The sequence below is a fragment of the Miscanthus floridulus genome, chromosome 18, assembly GCF_019320115.1.
Source record: "Miscanthus floridulus cultivar M001 chromosome 18, ASM1932011v1, whole genome shotgun sequence".
Classification (NCBI taxonomy): domain Eukaryota; kingdom Viridiplantae; phylum Streptophyta; class Magnoliopsida; order Poales; family Poaceae; genus Miscanthus; species Miscanthus floridulus.
Genome location: NC_089597.1, coordinates 117,305,231 through 117,323,769, shown reverse-complemented (window position 1 = coordinate 117,323,769; position 18,539 = coordinate 117,305,231). Strand labels below are relative to the sequence as shown.

At 46.0% G+C, this 18,539-nt stretch overlaps 1 protein-coding gene and 1 pseudogene across 1 annotated transcript; one reads left to right on the top strand and one right to left on the bottom strand.

Moving 5' to 3' along the window:
* Positions 1 to 3,173: 3,173 nt before the first annotated feature.
* LOC136519480 (protein FAR1-RELATED SEQUENCE 5-like) lies at positions 3,174 to 6,111 on the bottom strand (annotated as a pseudogene).
* Positions 6,112 to 6,846: 735 nt separating this feature from the next.
* On the top strand, positions 6,847 to 13,477 carry LOC136519561 (auxin response factor 17). The gene is made up of 15 exons (XM_066512948.1): positions 6,847 to 7,569; positions 7,678 to 7,987; positions 8,652 to 8,770; positions 8,928 to 9,026; positions 9,116 to 9,172; positions 9,267 to 9,422; positions 9,559 to 9,643; positions 9,735 to 9,825; positions 9,937 to 10,101; positions 10,172 to 10,294; positions 10,534 to 10,609; positions 10,794 to 10,941; positions 11,053 to 12,233; positions 12,581 to 12,771; positions 12,874 to 13,477. The coding sequence occupies exons 2-15, from the start codon at positions 7,930 to 7,932 to the stop codon at positions 13,067 to 13,069; spliced, it is 2,745 nt and encodes a 914-aa protein (XP_066369045.1). The 5' UTR covers positions 6,847 to 7,569; positions 7,678 to 7,929; the 3' UTR covers positions 13,070 to 13,477.
* Positions 13,478 to 18,539: the final 5,062 nt, after the last annotated feature.

Sequence of the window (18,539 nt, the reverse complement as noted above, 5' to 3'; positions counted from 1 at the left end):
GGCGGCCTCAAAACTTCTTCCTGTAAGTCCCGCGACGGCAGGATCAACAGCGACGGCTTCAGAGAGGGCGTGGTTCTCTGTCCATGGCTGCTGTATCTCTTGCTGCTGTTGGCTGTCGCCGTCGTTCCGCATCGTCGCGCTGTTCGAGTACATTCTCTGGCAATCAGATTGATAGAAATTGTAATCAAACAAAAAGGAAACCGGACCACGAAAACAAAAACGAAAACAAAGATCACTAAAAAGAACTTACGCATGCAAATGGCAGTACGCACACAGATGGCCGCGTTGGACCTCGCAGATGGCAGTACGCACGCAAAAACGAACCGGCCGAGCACACCAGGCCGGGCGCACGTCCAAGCCCAGGCACTGCTGCTGGCCGATCCACAGCAGGCTGAACTGGCCGGATCGCCCAGGCACTGCTGCACGCGAGAAACGGATCGCCCAGGCACTGCTGCACGTCGAAGCCTAGGCACTGCTGCACGCTAGTAACGGATCAGGCGGGGCGCACTGCCGGCGCCTGCACGCGAGGAACGGATCAGTTCGCATCCACGGACGGCGAAAAGTTTCGCACGGGCGGCGCTGCACGCGAGGAACGGATCAACGGCGCCTACACACGAGAAAAGTTCTCGCGGCGCATCTCTCTTCCGCGGCGGGATCGCTGCACGCGAGGAACCGACTGGTGCCCGTGCATACGGATCGCTAGAGGGTTTTCCGAAAAAAGGCCAGCAGGTGGGAGGGTTTAGATGCAAAATTGTTCCATCTCTCATCTCATCTATTGGATAACATCTAGTGAATCTGAAATCTGATTAGAAGTTTTCAAATTTTCAGAGGTTCCGTGGTCTGCAACTGATATGTTCCTTTTTAAAAAGTTAAAGAAAAAAATTCCCCAGGTAGAGCTATCGCCATCAGGAGGACGAGCAGGAACTCCCAGTCAGGTTCCGCCCCGGAGCCTCGAGCCCGACGGATCGATGGCGGCAGCGGTTGCTGTCGCGCGCAGGAAAACGAGAGGAGCTGCCGACGCATCCCTGTACGTCCTCGTATCGTCGTATAGGCCGAGGACGCGCGCGCGTACGTACAATACGCCGTGGCGGCGACGGTCTCGCTCCTGGACGCCTCCGTCTTCAACTGTTGGCCGACAGGAACAGTTCCGTTGCAGTCGTTTTCCCCCCTTCACCACCACATGTTTTTTTTTTGTTACTGCAGTGCTAGGCTGCTACTTCTAGCTGCAGCTAGCAGCAGGTTCGATGCATGGATGGATGGACGGATCGTCGTCACTCGTCAGTGGAGTTGCTGTCGGTGAATTTACTGCGACTATACAGCCAGTCACCAGTCCAATCAAAATTTACTACTCCTACAGGTACAGGTACAGGTACAGGTACAGGTGCAGGTACGTACTCCAGCCTCGCTCCGTATTTTCAAGTCAAAAAGTGCCGGAGGGGAGACTGAGAGCGAGTACTCGTAGGAGTAGGACTGCACCTGCACTCCCTACACTTGCCAACTGCTTGCGCCGGCTGGTTGAATGAGCAGGGCGTCACCGTCACCTAGGCGCGCGGTCAAAACACACTGCAAACTGCAGCCGCGTCTGCTTGCCATTGCCTGGATCTGGGTGTTGTTCAGGGCCTGTGCCTGGATCTGGGTGTTGTTTGGCAGCCTGTTTGGTTTTCATAAGTCAGGTAATTTATTAAGTCAGGTAACTGAAAACCAGTGACTTATAAGTTATGTTTGTTTAGTTATAGATGACTTATAAGCTCAGGCCTTGTTTAGATTGCCTCAAAATTTTAAGTTTTTTTACTCTCTCTCCATCACATCAATTTTTGAACGCATGCATGGAGCATTAAATGTAGGTAAAAAAAAACTAATTACACAGTTTGGTTGTAAATCACGAGATGAATCTTTTAAGCCTAGTTAATCCATAATCGGACAAAGTTTGTCAAATACAAACGAAACGTGCTACAGTGTCCAGATTGCAAAAATTTGCAATCTAAACCAGGCCTCATTGAAGGTGTGAGCCCCACGCGGAAAAGGATGACTTATAAGTTTTAAGTTATGACTTATAAGTTTTAAGCAGGGGTGAACCAACTTAAAACTTATAAGCAGGGATGACTTATAAGTTGGTAGTGTTTGGCAAAATAAGTCACTTATTTCACTTTTTAACTTATAAGTAGGTGACTTATTTGGAACCAAACATGCCCTTAGTTCCTCCCAAACTCTCAACTTTGGCACTATGCAAAAATAAGATTCTCCGTCACATCAAACTTGTGGTACATGCATGGAATACTAAAAGTAGACGAAATTAAAAACTAATTGCACAGTTTAGTTGTACTTTGCGAGACGAACATTTTGAGCCTAATTAGTCAACGGTTGGACAATTATTATCAAATACAAACGAAATGCTACAGTGCGCTACCGTACATTTTGCCAACTTTGCACATCCAAAGTTTGGCAACTAAACAAGGCCCTGGATGCCTGTGCGTCACTCTTGCCACGCTACTGCGGAGCTGGATTCAGTGACTTAGGGCATGTTTGGTTCGCCTCGTAGCTATTAAATTTAGTAGCTTTTAGTCACTTTAGTAACTTTTTAACCAAACGCTATGATTAAAAGCTACTAAAAGGGTTTTAGTCCTCTCTAGTAACTCTGAAGTTACTAAAAATTACTAAACCATTTAGTAGCTATTAAAGTTTAGTAGCTCGAACCAAACATCCCCTTAGCTTGTCCAAGTCACAACGTAACTTACCTCTTGTACGTGTCGTCCAGCGTAAATCTAAGAGTGACAATGGTTGCAGGTGATCCAGGACCAGAACTTAGCCTTTTTTCTCAACTGTGAAGACAGACCTCCGCAACAACCATAGTAGGAATTAATCAATCACGAATTAATCAATCAGTGATATACTTCTCAACTGCCGCTAGTACTAACAAATATAGCACAAGAAAAAAAGAGCACGTGCATAACACTAAATCATTCAAATATATTAGGCTTCAATTGACAAGTAAGTCACTGAGTACTGATTATCCAAATATTAGCCTTGGGCTGACAAACAAGTCACTGGAGCAATTCAATTATACTATTGCTCAGTGCTTCTTAACAGTAGCAACAAGAGCATAGCTAATCAAGTGCTTAAAAGCAACCATGAACTACTTACATTTGTATTGATTGGCATTGTGACATACTACACAAAATTCTATAGTTATCTCGCAAAATACTATAGTCAACTATGTCCAAAATACTATCTAACTAGCTTTAGAAGCTAGAATAGATCTGGAAGCTCCACATTTGCCAAAGTTGGAGCTGTTATGAGCTGGGTAAAATTTCCAATAACAGCGTACTCTTGAAGCTCAACTTCTTTATTGTTGCCATCATGTTCCAGTTCTACTTGAGGCTCTATACCACCTTTTTTCTTTTGCTGCTGCCAATGAAGCACATATAATTAGTTTAGGATAACAGCAACATATAGAGATTGATCTAAAAAAAGCAACATATAGAGATGTCAACTACTTAGTTTACAGATTGCAGTACATATAGAAATGTTAAAATTGTAGCTGCAACACACCTTTGCTGTCTTCTTTGTTGCCACAGAAGATTTAGTCGACTTGCGCCTCACCTTGTGTAACTTATCGATCCAAGTTCTCTTTCGCCTTGAGTTTTTGGACTGAATGTCCTTTTTCTTCAATTGTGCAGCACTAAGCAAGTCATCTCTTTGTTGCACATTTGGCTCAACATTTTCTTGGTCATTACATGATTTTTCATTCATGACACTAGAAGAAACATTTAGTTTTTCCTCCAGTTGTGTACCAAGGCAATCCAATGCATTGTGTAATAGCAAACAACATTCTGGAGAGCTAGCTGCTTTGTATGCCAAGTTCAGAAATTTATAAGACAAACACTTGTAATTGAGTTGGGCTTCATGTCTTAGATTTTCTAAAATTTTTCTTCCTTGCCTATCTTGTATACTTCCATTGCGTGCTTCTCTAGTCCATCTCTTTAAAACATAATGTGTTGGCAATATTTTTACATTCATTAAATCAAGAACTTTCAAGCCATGTGCGCACAATATTCATGTCCTATTGAACATTCCACAACTACATGAAGCTGTTTGGTTGAAAGGATCACCTGTCACTATCCGCTCTTCCTCAAAACTTATATCACCACTTAAATTACCAATAGAAACACCATATATATTATCTCCATCCAACAGCTTAAAGCATGCAGCCATGGATCTTTCATATTCATTCTGGAAAGCTTCAAATATAACAGGAGTGTACACTTTGCTTGCTTGCACCAACATAGGTGCGCACATTCGCATTCTTGGTATCTTTTTCCTTGCTTCAAATTTAGATTCCAATTCCTTATCTCTTTTTTCTTCCACTGTTCTCTCAAAGTGCTTCAAAAATCTAACAATATCAAAATCTGATTTCAAATGGTTCTTCAATGAATTATTGAAGCTCTCACTTAGTTGTGTACTTTTCACCCTCAAACTAAAGACATCTCTCATGTAACATTCAACCCACTTTTCTCTCACCTTGTAGATACTATCTAACCAAGTTTGCTTACGCACTTTAGATCGCATATTGTCAAATGCTTCTTGAAATTCTGCCTTGTCCTTATAGCCATACATACAAGCACTAAAATCAGAGAGAATATGAGATTCTTCATCTTCCTCTTCACCCTCATCTTCATCCTCATCTTCGCCCTTTGCTGCAGACAAATGTTTGACAGTATTCTGCATTATGTGAAAGGTGCACAAACCATGGTATGACTCTGTGAACACATTTTTTATAGCCTTTCCATAGCTGCATCTTGATCTGTATAAATAGTTCTAGGCTGTTTTCCATTATGTGCAGCTACAAAAGTCTCAAAGAGCCATGTAAAAGAGTCTTCTGTTTCATCAAAGAGTATTGCAGCACCAAAAATAGTGGTTTCTCTGAACTGGTTGAGCCCAAGAAAAACACTAAATGGCCTATACTCTTTGTTTGTGCCAAATGTAGTGTCAAATGTCACTACGTCACCAAAATGTGCATAGTCAAGGATCATTTTTGCATCAGCCTAGAATATGTTGGTTATATGTTCCTCACAATCAAGCTGCAAAGCATATTGGAATGATGGGTTCTCGGAGATTTTGTTATGAAAATACTTCAGCATACTACCAGCCTGCCCAAAAGCCAACTCCCTCTGTCGTTTGCTTTGCAAATAATTTTTGCGATCACGACAAGTGTAGCTGAGGTTAAGCTGTCCACCAACTTGACGACTAGCCAACTCATGTGCAGCTTTTGGCCTAATTCCAGAATCATCAGCAGTTCAATTTCAAATGCTTGTAAGTCTGAAATTTTTCTTTGCGATGCCATCAAGTGGCGAGTTTCTGGCAAGTGAAGGAGGTGATTGTGTTCAAACACAACATCAGTGACTTCATAATTATCTTCCCCTTGATCTAATGTGAGAGTCATTCGAGCTTTGCAATCAGTTCTTGTTTCAGCTCTAAAACACTTTGTCACATGGTCTGTTAGTCCTTTCCTTCGATGGCCCTCATTGGAACAAACATATTTGCATGAAGTCACCTTACGATCATAGCTGCTCACATTTGTATACCTTTTCCTCACATCAAAGCCCATACGACCACCATATGCCACCCAGTATTGCCAAGCCTCCTCTGGATTTCTAAACCTAAAACTAACTTTTGGTGTCTCCTGGATGAATTCTGCCATTCCTTTCCACAGCACTCGCAATTGCACAAAAGTTGTGTTCTGGAATCCAAACATTAACTAATTTTATAACCCAAACAATACCATAACAATGTGTATGAAAATATTAACTGCATATAAAACTATAGCAGATGATAATCCTATCACTAAATCGAACAATTTAACCTAAAATTGGTTCCCCGAATCTAAAATTCATAAGCATTGTTCGAATGAAATTTAATTTGTGAAAGTCATCGAAGTAAGAGAAGCTTACTGAAAAGGCCGACCTCTGAACCCTCCTCCACGATGGCGCCCAAGCAGCAGCACGAGTTCGACCTTCTCCTCGGCGGGGGCGGCGCGGCACTGGAGAGCTCCTCCACGAGTGTCGACCTGCTCGGGCTCGGGGCAGCACGACGCGGGAGGGCAACGAGGCGTGTCGCGATGGCTGGGCCAGGACGGCGCCTGAGGTCCGACGCGGCGTGGCACAGCACGCGAGAGTTGCGGCGACAGGAGACCGGAGCGGCACGACGTGGAAGAGCTTTGGCGGCGGGAGAGCGGAGCTGCGTGGCCACGGGAAAACGTGTCCGTCCGCGCGCTTTGTCGAGGAGGCTCCCGTGTGCTCCTGAAAAAGTAGTCTTTGGGCCTGGATCACCTGCGAGCATTATCAGCCCTTGGATTCACATTAAATGACAGATACAAGGAGGTATGTTACGTTGTGACTTGGATATGCTAAGTCACTGAATCCGGCTCCCGCTACTGCTTGGTGCTCAGCACAGCACAATAGTCCTAGGCAACAGCATCCGGTTCCTGTAGCAGTCCCAGCTGTCAGCCTGTTCGGTTGGCTGGTTCCTATCGTTGCTGGTTCGTGAAGAAGTATAACTGGTTAGTTTGTGTGAGAGAAAAATACTGTTTCGACTGAAAATTTACGATCGTTTACGACAAGCCACAGCCAAACCAACAGGCGGACTGTGTTTGTAGCAGTGACACAGAGTTCCCACAGTGCTAATCGTGCTTCCGTACCAGGTCAGGCATAAATGCGGGATCAGTTTGGCTAAGCACCTCCCAATCAAGCATCAGCGTAAGCATACTAGTAAGCCACGAGCCAAGAGAGGACCGACCGAGCGATGAGGACGTGAGGGGAGGTCAGGAAGGTTGGGCGGCCCTTGGGGGTGCGGCACGGTGAGCACTGCACATGTGCGATTGCACGTCGCGCGCAGGCGCCGGCAGAGGCACTGAACCAGTAGCCGCCGTACTAGGCGAGGAGTAGTAGTAGAGCCGAGGGGAAGGAAGCAAGGACACAGAGAATTGACAAAACTCACGCAAGGGGAGGAGAGAGAAGGGGGAGCACCGCAGCAAGAGCAAAGCTGAAAAAGAGGAGCACCACTCGTGGGGTGGGGTTAAAACCCCGAGAACAAACTTGGGAGCAGCAGCGGCCAGCCGGAGCGAGCGAGCGAGCGAGACCGAGGGGGAGAAAGCAAGCAACGAGACGAGCGAGCAAGCAAGGGAGCGAAAGCATCAGAGCAGCAAGCAGAGGGGCGCTTCTCCCTCCCTGCAAGGCGGCTGCAACTGTTCCAGTTCCAGCCCCTCTCCCAGGCTCTTCTGCGTAGTAGTAGTATTGCCAGACCAGCTGCAGCCGCGCCCCAGCGCCCGCGAGGAGCAGGGAGCGAAGGGGAGAAGCGGCGGCGAGCGGGCGAGCATGCTCTTGGCGCCCCTCCCCGGCGCCGGGCGGATCTGCCGGAGGGCGGCGGCCGGGGCGCGGGCGGCGCGGTGCTAACTGCCCTCGACAGACCTCGCGGCCGCGGGATCTGACGCCGCGCCTGCCTCCTCGGATCGATCGGCCCCAGCGGCGACGGCGCCCGAGGCGCCAGCGCCGGGTCTCTCGGCTCCGGGACAAGGTAACCTTTTGCTCTGCGCATTCCCGCCGCTCAAATATCGCACAGCCAGACCGACCTTTCCAAGCAAGTGACATGCTACAAACTTTGTGTTCCTTCCTCTGATTATAGAAGGGAAAGATTGCGTCGCGCTTGCTTGGGCGCCGCGCCGGTGGAGAGAAGGCTGTGCCTGCCTGCCCCTCTCGCGGTGACTTGGCGAGGAGGAACTGGGAAAGCAGCGAATGGTTTTCGGGAAGGCGCTGTGATTGGGCCTGAAAAGGAGGAATCTTTCCTTCCTCTTCGCCTTCCTTTGCCGGCTGCTCTTATATCGCCCTCATCATCGGATCGGCGGCCCGGTTGCTGCTTCTTCGGCAACGGGCGAAAATGAGGCTCTCGTCGTCGTCCGGCAGCGTCCTCCCGGCTCAGCCGGGCTCGCCGGAAGGTACTCTCCTTCGCCTGCTCTGCACTGCTGCGCCGACTTCGACTTCTCGCTGGTGTCTTGTTCGTTCATTAATTAATGCTCTTTCCGTTCGTTGTTTCCTGACTGCTATTTGGTTTCTGTTTGTTCCTAAATGCATCGCTTTATGTTTAAACCTGCTCTGTGGCCGTGTGTGTGACCCTGCAGCAGCGACCCAGTGCGACGTGTTTGATTTGGGAGGGTTATCTGGATTTGTTTTGATGGTTTCTTTTGAAGGCGTTACTGTCACGAACTCGGAACCGTTTTTTCTTTCGATTTTGGCCCCCTTTTTCTTTTGTCTAGTATTAGTTCTTGCTGTCTGTTGATTTCTTGATATTTCTCCTTCCCGGGAATAGATTGATATGTATTTCCACTCGAGTGGTTGGTTATTTTAAATTAACAAGATGTAAAATAGTTCCCTTATCATTCCAGTTTAAGGACACTTATTGTAAGTTAATACACCTTCTTGATTCTCAATTTTATGCACTTAGAATTGGAATTTATGTTGTACCATCCACTTTCTCAAAGATTTTTTTTTGTTGGCATAAGCATATGTCACCAGTTCATTCTCCCTTGATATTTTGTTCCTGAAGAAATTTCAGTATTCAGTCTTGTTCTCAAAACAAAACAAATTCTTCTGCCATTGCAGCTGTGGAGGAGCACAAGTGTCTGAACTCGGAGTTGTGGCATGCCTGTGCCGGCCCGCTTGTTTCCTTGCCCGCGGTGGGTAGCCGGGTTGTGTACTTCCCTCAGGGCCACAGCGAACAGGTTTGTGCCCAAAGCTCACCATGCCCGTGAATCCTATGTCCTCTTCCAGTTTGGCTGTCAAGCTTCAAACCCCAAATTATCCCCTGCCAGTATTTCCAAAACTCGAAAAATTCTCCCTTTTTTACACTAGTTTATTTTTGGTGAATTTCTGCTGCAGGTGGCAGCATCAACAAACAAGGAAATGGAGTCTCAGATCCCCAATTATCCTAATCTGCCACCACAGCTTATATGCCAACTTCATAATGTGACTATGCATGTAAGTTTGGGATCTTGGAACACTTTTTTCCTTAAGCTGAGTAATTTTAGATTTGTGTTTCATTATCTGTGTTATTTCCCTTCTTTCAGGCTGATGCAGAGACAGATGAGGTATATGCACAGATGACACTACAACCACTCAACCCGGTAAACTAATTTGTTTCCGTGTATTTGTGTCATATATCATGCAAACTACTCTTGTTATCTATGAAGAGTAATTTTTTGCTTGCTTTTTGTGCAGCAAGAACTGAAGGACCCATATTTACCTGCAGAATTAGGTTCGGCCAATAAACAGCCAACAAACTATTTTTGCAAAACATTAACAGCAAGTGACACAAGTACCCATGGTGGGTTCTCTGTTCCCCGTCGAGCAGCTGAGAAAGTGTTTCCTCCACTGGTATGTGCAACTTCTCTCAGGTTTCAAGTTCATTATTTATGTTGATTTTGTCGCAGAAAGTGAACTTCTCTCATGTTTCAAGTTCATTATTTATGTTTCCTCCACAGATTGATCTAATTTGCCAAATACTATGTAGGATTTCACCCAGCAACCTCCATGCCAGGAGTTGATGGCAAAAGATCTTCATGGAAACGAGTGGAAATTCCGTCACATCTTTCGCGGTGAGCAGTTTTTCTTTTTTCCTTTTTAACTATGTTTGCTGTGCATTCTAGGGGCTGTTGCATAACCTTTGAACTGCTGTCCTTAATGCAGGTCAGCCAAAGCGGCATCTTCTAACTACAGGCTGGAGTGTCTTTGTAAGTGCAAAGAGACTCGTTGCTGGTGACTCTGTCCTTTTTATCTGGTATGTTCATACTTCCGGCATTCCAAACAATCACTTGTTCTCTCTTTTTTTCCTCTCCTTCCAATCAGATAGTTTCTTTTTGGTTGATTTTATGTCTCATTGCGTTGTCAGGAATGACAATAACCAGCTTCTGCTGGGAATTCGTCGGGCAAATCGGCCACAAACAGTCATGCCATCTTCAGTCTTATCAAGTGATAGCATGCATATCGGTCTTCTTGCTGCAGCTGCGCATGCTGCTTCGACAAATAGCCGGTTTACAATTTTCTACAACCCAAGGTAGGACCTCTATAATCACTTATTTTTTGGGTGTTTTTCGTGTCAAATGTTTTAACATTTGCTTTTGCAGGGCAAGCCCTTCAGAGTTTGTCATACCGCTTGCAAAGTATGTTAAGGCTGTGTATCATACCCGTATATCTGTGGGGATGCGTTTCAGGATGCTTTTTGAGACAGAAGAGTCTAGCGTTAGGAGGTAAGTTCAAATCTGTTTGCAACTTCACCTTTTATGTTTTACCTCTTAGTTCATTTGCCATTTTAATTTTTCTTTCTCTACCATTTTCCTACACATTGCCTTTGTCTAGTTTTGAGGATTACTGCATTCGCCAATAAGATCTATGGCTTAGGCCGCATGTCAACATACCTTTGAACTACCGTATATGCAGTCATAAGTGGTATTAGCAGTCTAATCAGATCAAATACATTCAATTCCAGATACATGGGGACAATTACCGGAATCAGTGATCTTGATTCTGTTCGGTGGCCAAATTCACACTGGCGTTCTGTTAAGGTATATTTTGGACCTGTGCTTCTCTTGTTTCCTCTGCTTACTATACAAGCCCTTGTCAACCATGTCTGTTGCAAATTTTCAGTTGAAAAAACGATACTACAGTACTCCCTTAAAGTTTGTTCTCTCAGAGATACCTACTTCATGGTTTTGTATGATCACAAAATTTACGTGTGAATGAATATAGGTTGGCTGGGATGAATCAACTGCTGGTGAGAGACAGCCAAGGGTGTCACTATGGGAGATTGAGCCACTGACAACTTTCCCAATGTATCCATCTCCTTTTCCGCTCAGGCTCAAGCGTCCATGGCCAACAGGCTTGCCTTCTCTGTATGGTATGAGGTGCAGTTATGTTTAGCTAGCCTTTGTAGATATGTTAGCTTATTAAATAATTTTGCAATATGCATTATATCGCCAATAACCTTTCATGTGATGTCTATCCGTAGGTGGGAAGGATGATGACCTGGCAAACTCTCTCATGTGGCTTCGAGATACCACAAATCCTGGTTTTCAGTCGTTAAATTTTGGTGGACTTGGTATGAACCCTTGGATGCAGCCAAGGCTGGATGCTTCCTTACTTGGTCTGCAACCTGACATGTATCAGGCGATGGCCACAGCTGCTTTCCAGGATCCAACAAAGCAGGTATCATCACCCACAATGCTGCAGTTCCAGCAGCCACAGAACATAGCTGGCCGGGCCGCGCCACTTCTTTCAAGTCAGATTTTGCAGCAAGCACAGCCTCAATTTCAGCAGCAGCCATACCTTCAAAACATCTCCGAGAGCACAATCCAAGCGCAGGGTCAGTCTGAGTTCCTCAAACAGCAGCTCCAGCGCAGCCAGTCATTCAATGAGCAGAAGCCCCAGCTGCAACCCCAGCAACAACAGCAAGAATCACAGCAGCAGCAGCAATCACAGTGTCTGCAAGTCCCTCAACATCAACAAATGCAACAACAGAACATGACCAACTACCAGTCTGTATCGAATGCATTATCAGCGTTTTCTCAGCTGTCGTCAGCCTCTCAGTCTTCACCTGTGTCACTGCAAGCAATATTACCATTCTCACAGGCACAGAGCTTTACAGACACGAATGTGAGCTCATTATCTCCATCCAACACCATGCAAAATACACTGAGGCCATTCTCATCAGAAGCAGTTTCTCACCTCAGTATGCCGAGGCCCACTGCAATACCTGTCCCCGACCCATGGTCATCGAAGCGAGTTGCGGTGGAGCCTTTGCTTCCTTCTCGTCCCCAGGTTTTGTCCCAGATGGAACAATTGGACTCTACACCAGCTAGTATACCTCATAGCTCTGCGTTGGCACCACTTCCTGGAAGAGGATGCTTGGTGGATCAAGATGTGAACTCTGATCCTCAAAATCACCTCTTGTTTGGTGTTAGTATAGATTCGCAGTCACTGCTAATGCAAGGAGGCATCCCTGGTCTCCAAAATGGGAATGATTCAACTGCTATACCTTATTCCACCTCCAATTTCCTGAGCCCTTCCCAGAATGATTTTCCTTTGGATCATACTCTAAATTCTTCAGGCTGCTTAGATGATTCTGGGTATGTGCCGCCATGTTCAGATAATTCTGACCAAATGAACCGACCACCAGCGACCTTCGTGAAGGTGAGTAATTTTTTTATTGGGAAGGGATCCATGTTTCTTTTGTGAATTGAACTTTATTTTTTATGTGCTGCACATGTTATTGCCAGAATATTTAACTATTTGCTCACAACTGTCTGAAATTTGTGCACTGCTAATGCTTTACAAGTTTTAACCATTATATCTGTTGAATGTAATGGATAATCACGCAATTAAGCTTGTAGAGCATTTTATTAGAAAACAATGGTATACCTGTTTGCACTTGATCTAAGAAGCTAGTCTCTGAGAAGTTCTGTTTTTTTCTCTCCCTAATCTATTATAACCAACACTGTCACTAATCTACTACACATTTGCTTCTGTTTGAATAACAGGTTTACAAATCTGGAACCTACGGAAGGTCGCTTGATATCACTAGGTTTAGTAGCTATCATGAGCTCCGTAGGGAACTAGGGCGCCTATTTGGCCTTGAGGGCCAGTTGGAAGACCCTTTGAGATCAGGCTGGCAGCTTGTATTCGTCGACCGTGAGGAGGACGTCCTTCTCATGGGCGACGACCCTTGGCAGTAAGTTCTCATGACCGTCTCGATGATGCATCCTGAACACTTTCATGTGTTTCTTTTCCACACTCTTCCTCACATTGCTGCCCTTTGCAACCCAACCCGCAGGGAATTCGTGAGTACGGTGTCTTTCATAAAGATACTCTCACCGCAGGAGGTGCAGCAAATGGGCAAGCAGGGGCTGGAGCTCCTGAGCTCAGCCCCTGCGCGGAGGCTAGGTAACAGCTGTGACGACTACGTTAGCAGGCAGGAGTCGAGAAGCTTGAGCACCGGGATTGCGTCCGTCGGGTCGGTCGAGTTCTGATGAGCAGAACCTAGGGCGCCCGCAGCAGCAGCAGCAGCAAGTTATATGCCCTCAGATTAGGGCTGAGGGCTGGTCAGCGACCCGACCCATGAGGTTGTTTTGCGCTTCCAATGGTCTAGTGACCCTGGGATGGATGGAGCTGGAATGGAAGTTCAGCGCGGACCAAGCCTTAGCTCTGCAAGTTATGTACCATCTAATAATTCTGTTCGTATGATATCAACTCCTAAGTAGAAACTACCGACGGCGCCGCCGTTGGTATACATGCTGAAACTTTGTTCTTGTATGGAGAAATACTAATCAACTCCTAAGTAGAAACTACCGACGGCGCCGCCGTTGGTATACATGCTGAAACTTTGTTCTTGTATGGAGAAATACTAATCCTGTGAATGTAGCCAGGCCCTTTAATGATCGGTCAGGTAATAGCCCTCTTGTTGCCTAGTAGCACACAGCAAGCACATGCCTGGTTTGTTCATATTCCTGCAGAGCTACAGAATGACGGCGTTTTTGGTTCTACTGAGCAATTGTGGCATGCACCAACCAGACAGCAGGGAGGGGGTGGTCCTGTTCTGTCATCCTGTGAGCGTTGCACCATTGTCCATTGGCAAGTGAAACGTGCTCCATTCCAAGCAGGGGCAGCGTCCAGGACAAAGTTTGGTAGCACTCGCTGCCACTGAAGAGCATGAGCTGATGACCATTCCATCTGCAAACCTGTCTGACATCGCCTTCGCTTCTTCCAGATCTGTAGTAGCGTCCAAAGTCACTGTTCCTTTTACTGACAGTTGGCGCCTGGCCTCTTGCGCGAAGTAGTAGGGAGTCGTTGTCTGGTGACTGTTGTGGCGTTTTTATCCTAGAAGGCTAGAACCTGTGGAGTGTGGAGGCAGACGCAGACCCACATCCGGATTGGCAAATGGGGATTGGAGTTGGGAGGAGGGACGACTCTGACGAGGGGCACGGCATCATTCCTTCCATTCCACTGGGACAGTGACAGCCTGCAAATTGGGTGGGGCTGGGGGTGGGGGTCCAGCATCGATCCATCCCCATGTCTTGTGTCACCATCTCATCTGACACCTGGTGGTGCCCGCACTGCACCGGTGAAAATCGTCGAGGGAAGGGAGGGCGAAAACGAAAGGAAATGGGGATGGATGGATGGATCGGGTGAGCCTCAGCTGTGACCTCCCTCCCTTTCCTGAAAATCAGTCAGTGGTGAGGGGGGCAGAGGAGTGTGTACGGTGTCATACACTGTACATGTCTACCAGTTTCTAAAGCACGAGTCATACTGTGATGCACCACTAGAATAATCTCAGCCTGTTCCATCAAAAAAAGAATAATCTCAGCCTGCCAAATTGTGCTTACGCCTTTTCCGCCTAAGCAAAATTCTACTACCAATGTCACTGCCCACAGCATGCAGTTATACATAATCCACAGTTTTCACTATTTTACTTCTAATCTCGGTGAAGAAAATAAGAGACGATCTATTTTGATGCCAATAAGTGTGTAATGTTTGATCATCAAGATGCATTAAGTTCAGTCAACCAAAAATTGCAGATCTGGACTTGCCAATCGAACCGAGGCTTCCAGAGATCCAAATTCCTTTTGGCCAGTTTGCAATCTTCCACCGCATCCTGAGCCCCGCGAGGCCGCGACTGAGTTACTCTCTTCTCCTAGATGCCCTTCATTTGATTATCCAGTTTCGTCAAAATCAACACGAATTGCTGCTCAACCTTCATGTTGACTTGCAAGCACGTGCGAGACGCCAAGATTCTGAACCATACCAAATGATACACACACGAGTATATGGTAAGTATGGTAATAGAATTTGGAACCCAAAATACACCGCTGTCATCCAATAACCGGTTTTGAACCTCTAAAAAAAAATTAACCGGTTTTGTTGGATCCCAAACCCATAAGAACAGCCAGGACAGCGAGGCCTCAGGCCTGTCTCCTTTCACCAGGTGTTCCTGCTCTGCAGCTGCCCCAGCCAGGTGAAAACGTGATCACGCACTGCGGATGGGTGGTTGGTCCGATGCCGGTGCCGCCAACGGACGCCTAGGAATCTGCAGATTTCTCCGTGTTCCATCCAGTCACTAGGCTATGGGATTCTCACTCAGCTTCGATAGAGTATGTATTTGCCACTTGTACGGGAGCGCCTGCCTGCACCTGCTGCTAACCTATGATGGCGCCTCAAATTTGCCGTGTTACCCAACTTTAGGGTGGAGCATCACTACGGTTGAATCCTACATTACATAGCTCATCCTCATGACGCTTCATGCTTCCGTGCACTGTAATGATGATAAGCCACAACAGATAGGACTGGTTTCTGGATGACGACGAGCGAGCTCAGCTGATCTGATCTGAGGTCCACAGAGGCAGCATGTGTGGAGCACAATAGCACACGCCACGCACTTCTTTCGTCTTTCCTCCCAAAGACCAAAGCCGCAGCTCGGGGCATCTCCAATTCTCTCCGATGGGGGATGGGCAGCTGCTCCGTCTCCAATTCTCCATGATGAGGATTCATCTCCGGGCGGCCCCGCGGCCGGATCTCGTGCGTGTCCGATCGCCATCCCCTCCCAGGCACCGGCTGGCCTGGGGAAAAGGACGGAGGAGAGCGAGATTTGCTTTAGCACTGCCTGCATCCCGATGCCTGATGTATAGTTTTCCAAACGTGCCGGCACGGCACTACACGGCACGTCTGGGCACAGCACGCTAGGCACGGCTGATGAACCGTGCCGTGTCGTGTTATGCCACCGTGTCTGACTCCAGACTCAGGCACGACACTATCATTCCTGGAACGTGCCGTGTCGTGCCATATCGACTTCAGGCTCAGCGTGCCTGTGCCGGCCCAGACACTAAACTGGCAAAATCCCTCAATGAACTCAACACAACAATTCAAAGAGATCTAAAATGACTAAGTTCACAAAAGATCAAAAACAGATCAGAACACAGCACATCAAAGAACACAAACTTTTGAAACTAAAACTAATTTAAGTAGGAGCTGTGCAATGACTGCCTCATTAAAAACCTGTTTAGGTAAAACTCACCCTTGTGAGAAACCCTAAACAGAAAAAGAGTACAGTCAGCACCTAGATTAATTGTTCATTACATCCATTACCATAAGTCCAAGTCTCAGTTATTACAGAACCATTACATAAATAGAAAGTGAACTAGTCGACATCAAGATAAAGACCAGCAAAGACCTCTTTCAGCTCCTTGTCCTCCACCATGTGCTGCAGTCTTGTCTCAGCATTCTCCCAATCCTTGATGCAGGTAAGCGCCTCTACAGTTTCAGGGTTCAGCCTTCGCTGCCGCTCCTCGATGATCCTACCAGTTAAGCTAAAAGTAGACTCTGAAGAAATAGTTGACACAGGCACTGTCAAAATGTCTTTAGCAAGAACAGAAAGTACTGAATAAGTAAACTTGTGCTCATGCCACCACTGCATGATGTCAAACTCATCATTCAACTGGCTTACTGTGTCACAGTCCAGGTAGGATGCAAGTTCACTAGAGTTAGAACTAGCAGTTGCTGCCTGCAACAAGAAAGTGACAGAAACACTCCTAGAATGATCAAGACTAGAAGGGAGGGAAGAACAGTCAACTCCAACATCCAACTCCTCATCATCATAAATTTCAGTCCAAGCTGTTCTTTTCTTACCAGACAGGGATGGAGGAACAACCCTTTTCAGCCTATTAGAGCCATACATTACATCATACCTGTTATACATTTTAAACAAAAGAGCTCTGGTGTCCAACAACTTATTAGTGTAGTCAATATTAAAAAGAGAATGTAACTTCCTAAGCACTTTGGTAAATCCCTTAATTTTAGCTCTTGTATCCAATATGAATGCAATAGAATAAAGATCAGGTATGTTCTTCCAGTACTTATTGTATTTGTCAATCATAGGTTGGATAACAGATTTAGATGTTCATCATGTTGATACCTATGCAGGTGTATAACAATCTTAACAAGATGATGAATCATAAGTGGAGAAGTAGGATAGTAAACACCAGATAAATCAACAGTTGAGTCATAGAACAGTTCAAGAAATTTCAAGATTTTATTTGCCATAGCCCAGTGATCATCAGTCAAAAGGAAACCACTACCTGAACCTCTAGGGTAATTGGCCTCAATAAAAGTACTGAAAGTACTCTTGTGAGGCAGCAAGTGCTTAAGCATTAGGTAGGTAGAGTTCTATCTAACATCCATGTCTAATTCAAACTTCCTAGGTCTAACACCACTAGCAATGCAATAACTCTTATATGCAGCAATTCTTTGATTAGAGGAGTTTATAAAAGAGATTACTGTTCAAAAATCCTCAATGAGAGGATTCACAGCAGCCAGTGCTTCTTTCACAATCAGGTTAATAATATGACAAGCACATCGTTGATGCAAAAACAGATCAGAACCCAAATATTCTTTAAGTATAGGTTTCAGTTTATCCATAGCATTTTTATTTGTAGATGCATTATCCAAAGTTATAGAAAAAACCTGGTTAAGTATACCATATTCAGCAAGGACAGATGCAACACGCTCAGCAATGTTCTCAGCATTATGGGACACATCAATCAACTTTAAACCAAGTACCCTTTTTTCTAATTGCCAATCAGCATTAATAAAATAAGCCACAACAGATAAATAATCTTATTTAGTCTTTCCAGACCATATATCAGAAGTAATAGCAACAGATGAAACAACATTATCCTTTAAACAGACCATCGGTTTATCACGTTTCTCATTGTAGTATTTAAACAGATCTCTACTAGTGGTTTGCTTAGAGACAAGTAAAAAATTAGGGTTATGGGTAGTTTTAATATAATCTTTAAATGCCCCAGTTTCACCAATCATAAGAGGTAGGTCCAATCTAGCAAGCATACGAACAAGTTCAACACGAGCTACCTCAGCACTGTACTCCCAACGACGAACAGAACCATCAGAATTAAAAGCAATATGAGTCTGAGTCATGTCCCGGGTCTTCTCAAGTTTCTTAGGACACTTAGCAAGATGTCGAGTAAGATGCCGAGTGCCATGAACAGAATAAGCAGAGTAGCGCTTATGGCAATGAAGGCAAGTGGCAGCAAACCTGATCTTTCTACCTTTCTCAGTTTTGTAGTGCTTCTCAAAGTCCTCCCAGACAGCAGACGTGGAAGGACGATTAGAACCGACAGGGCTAACCTCGCTCTGGCCACCGTCGGCATCAACCACGTCGACTAGGGGGTCGGAGTCGTCGACGAGAAGGGGACCAGCAGCAGAACGACCGAAGAGCACGACAGCGTCCTCGCGGACATCATCGTCCTCATCATCTCCGGCCATCCCGCACATGCGCAGCTCGTCGTTCTGGGAGTGGTCAAACTCTCCGTCGTCGTGTCGCCCGGCGCCTGGGGCCATCTCTGCCATCTCCGGTTCCTCGACGGCCGCCACAATCAACAGATAAAAGCAGGGTTAGGTTGGGGATTAGAGTTTGGGTTAGGGTTAGGG

Excerpts from the sequence above, each read along its gene's own strand:
- LOC136519561 (XM_066512948.1), top strand. The coding sequence starts at position 7,930 with ATGAGGCTCTCGTCGTCGTCCGGCAGCGTCCTCCCGGCTCAGCCGGGC. Across the intron at positions 9,423-9,558 it reads AGAAAGTGTTTCCTCCACTG|GATTTCACCCAGCAACCTCC; the intron begins GTATGTGCAACT and ends AATACTATGTAG. Across the intron at positions 10,295-10,533 it reads GAAGAGTCTAGCGTTAGGAG|ATACATGGGGACAATTACCG; the intron begins GTAAGTTCAAAT and ends ATTCAATTCCAG.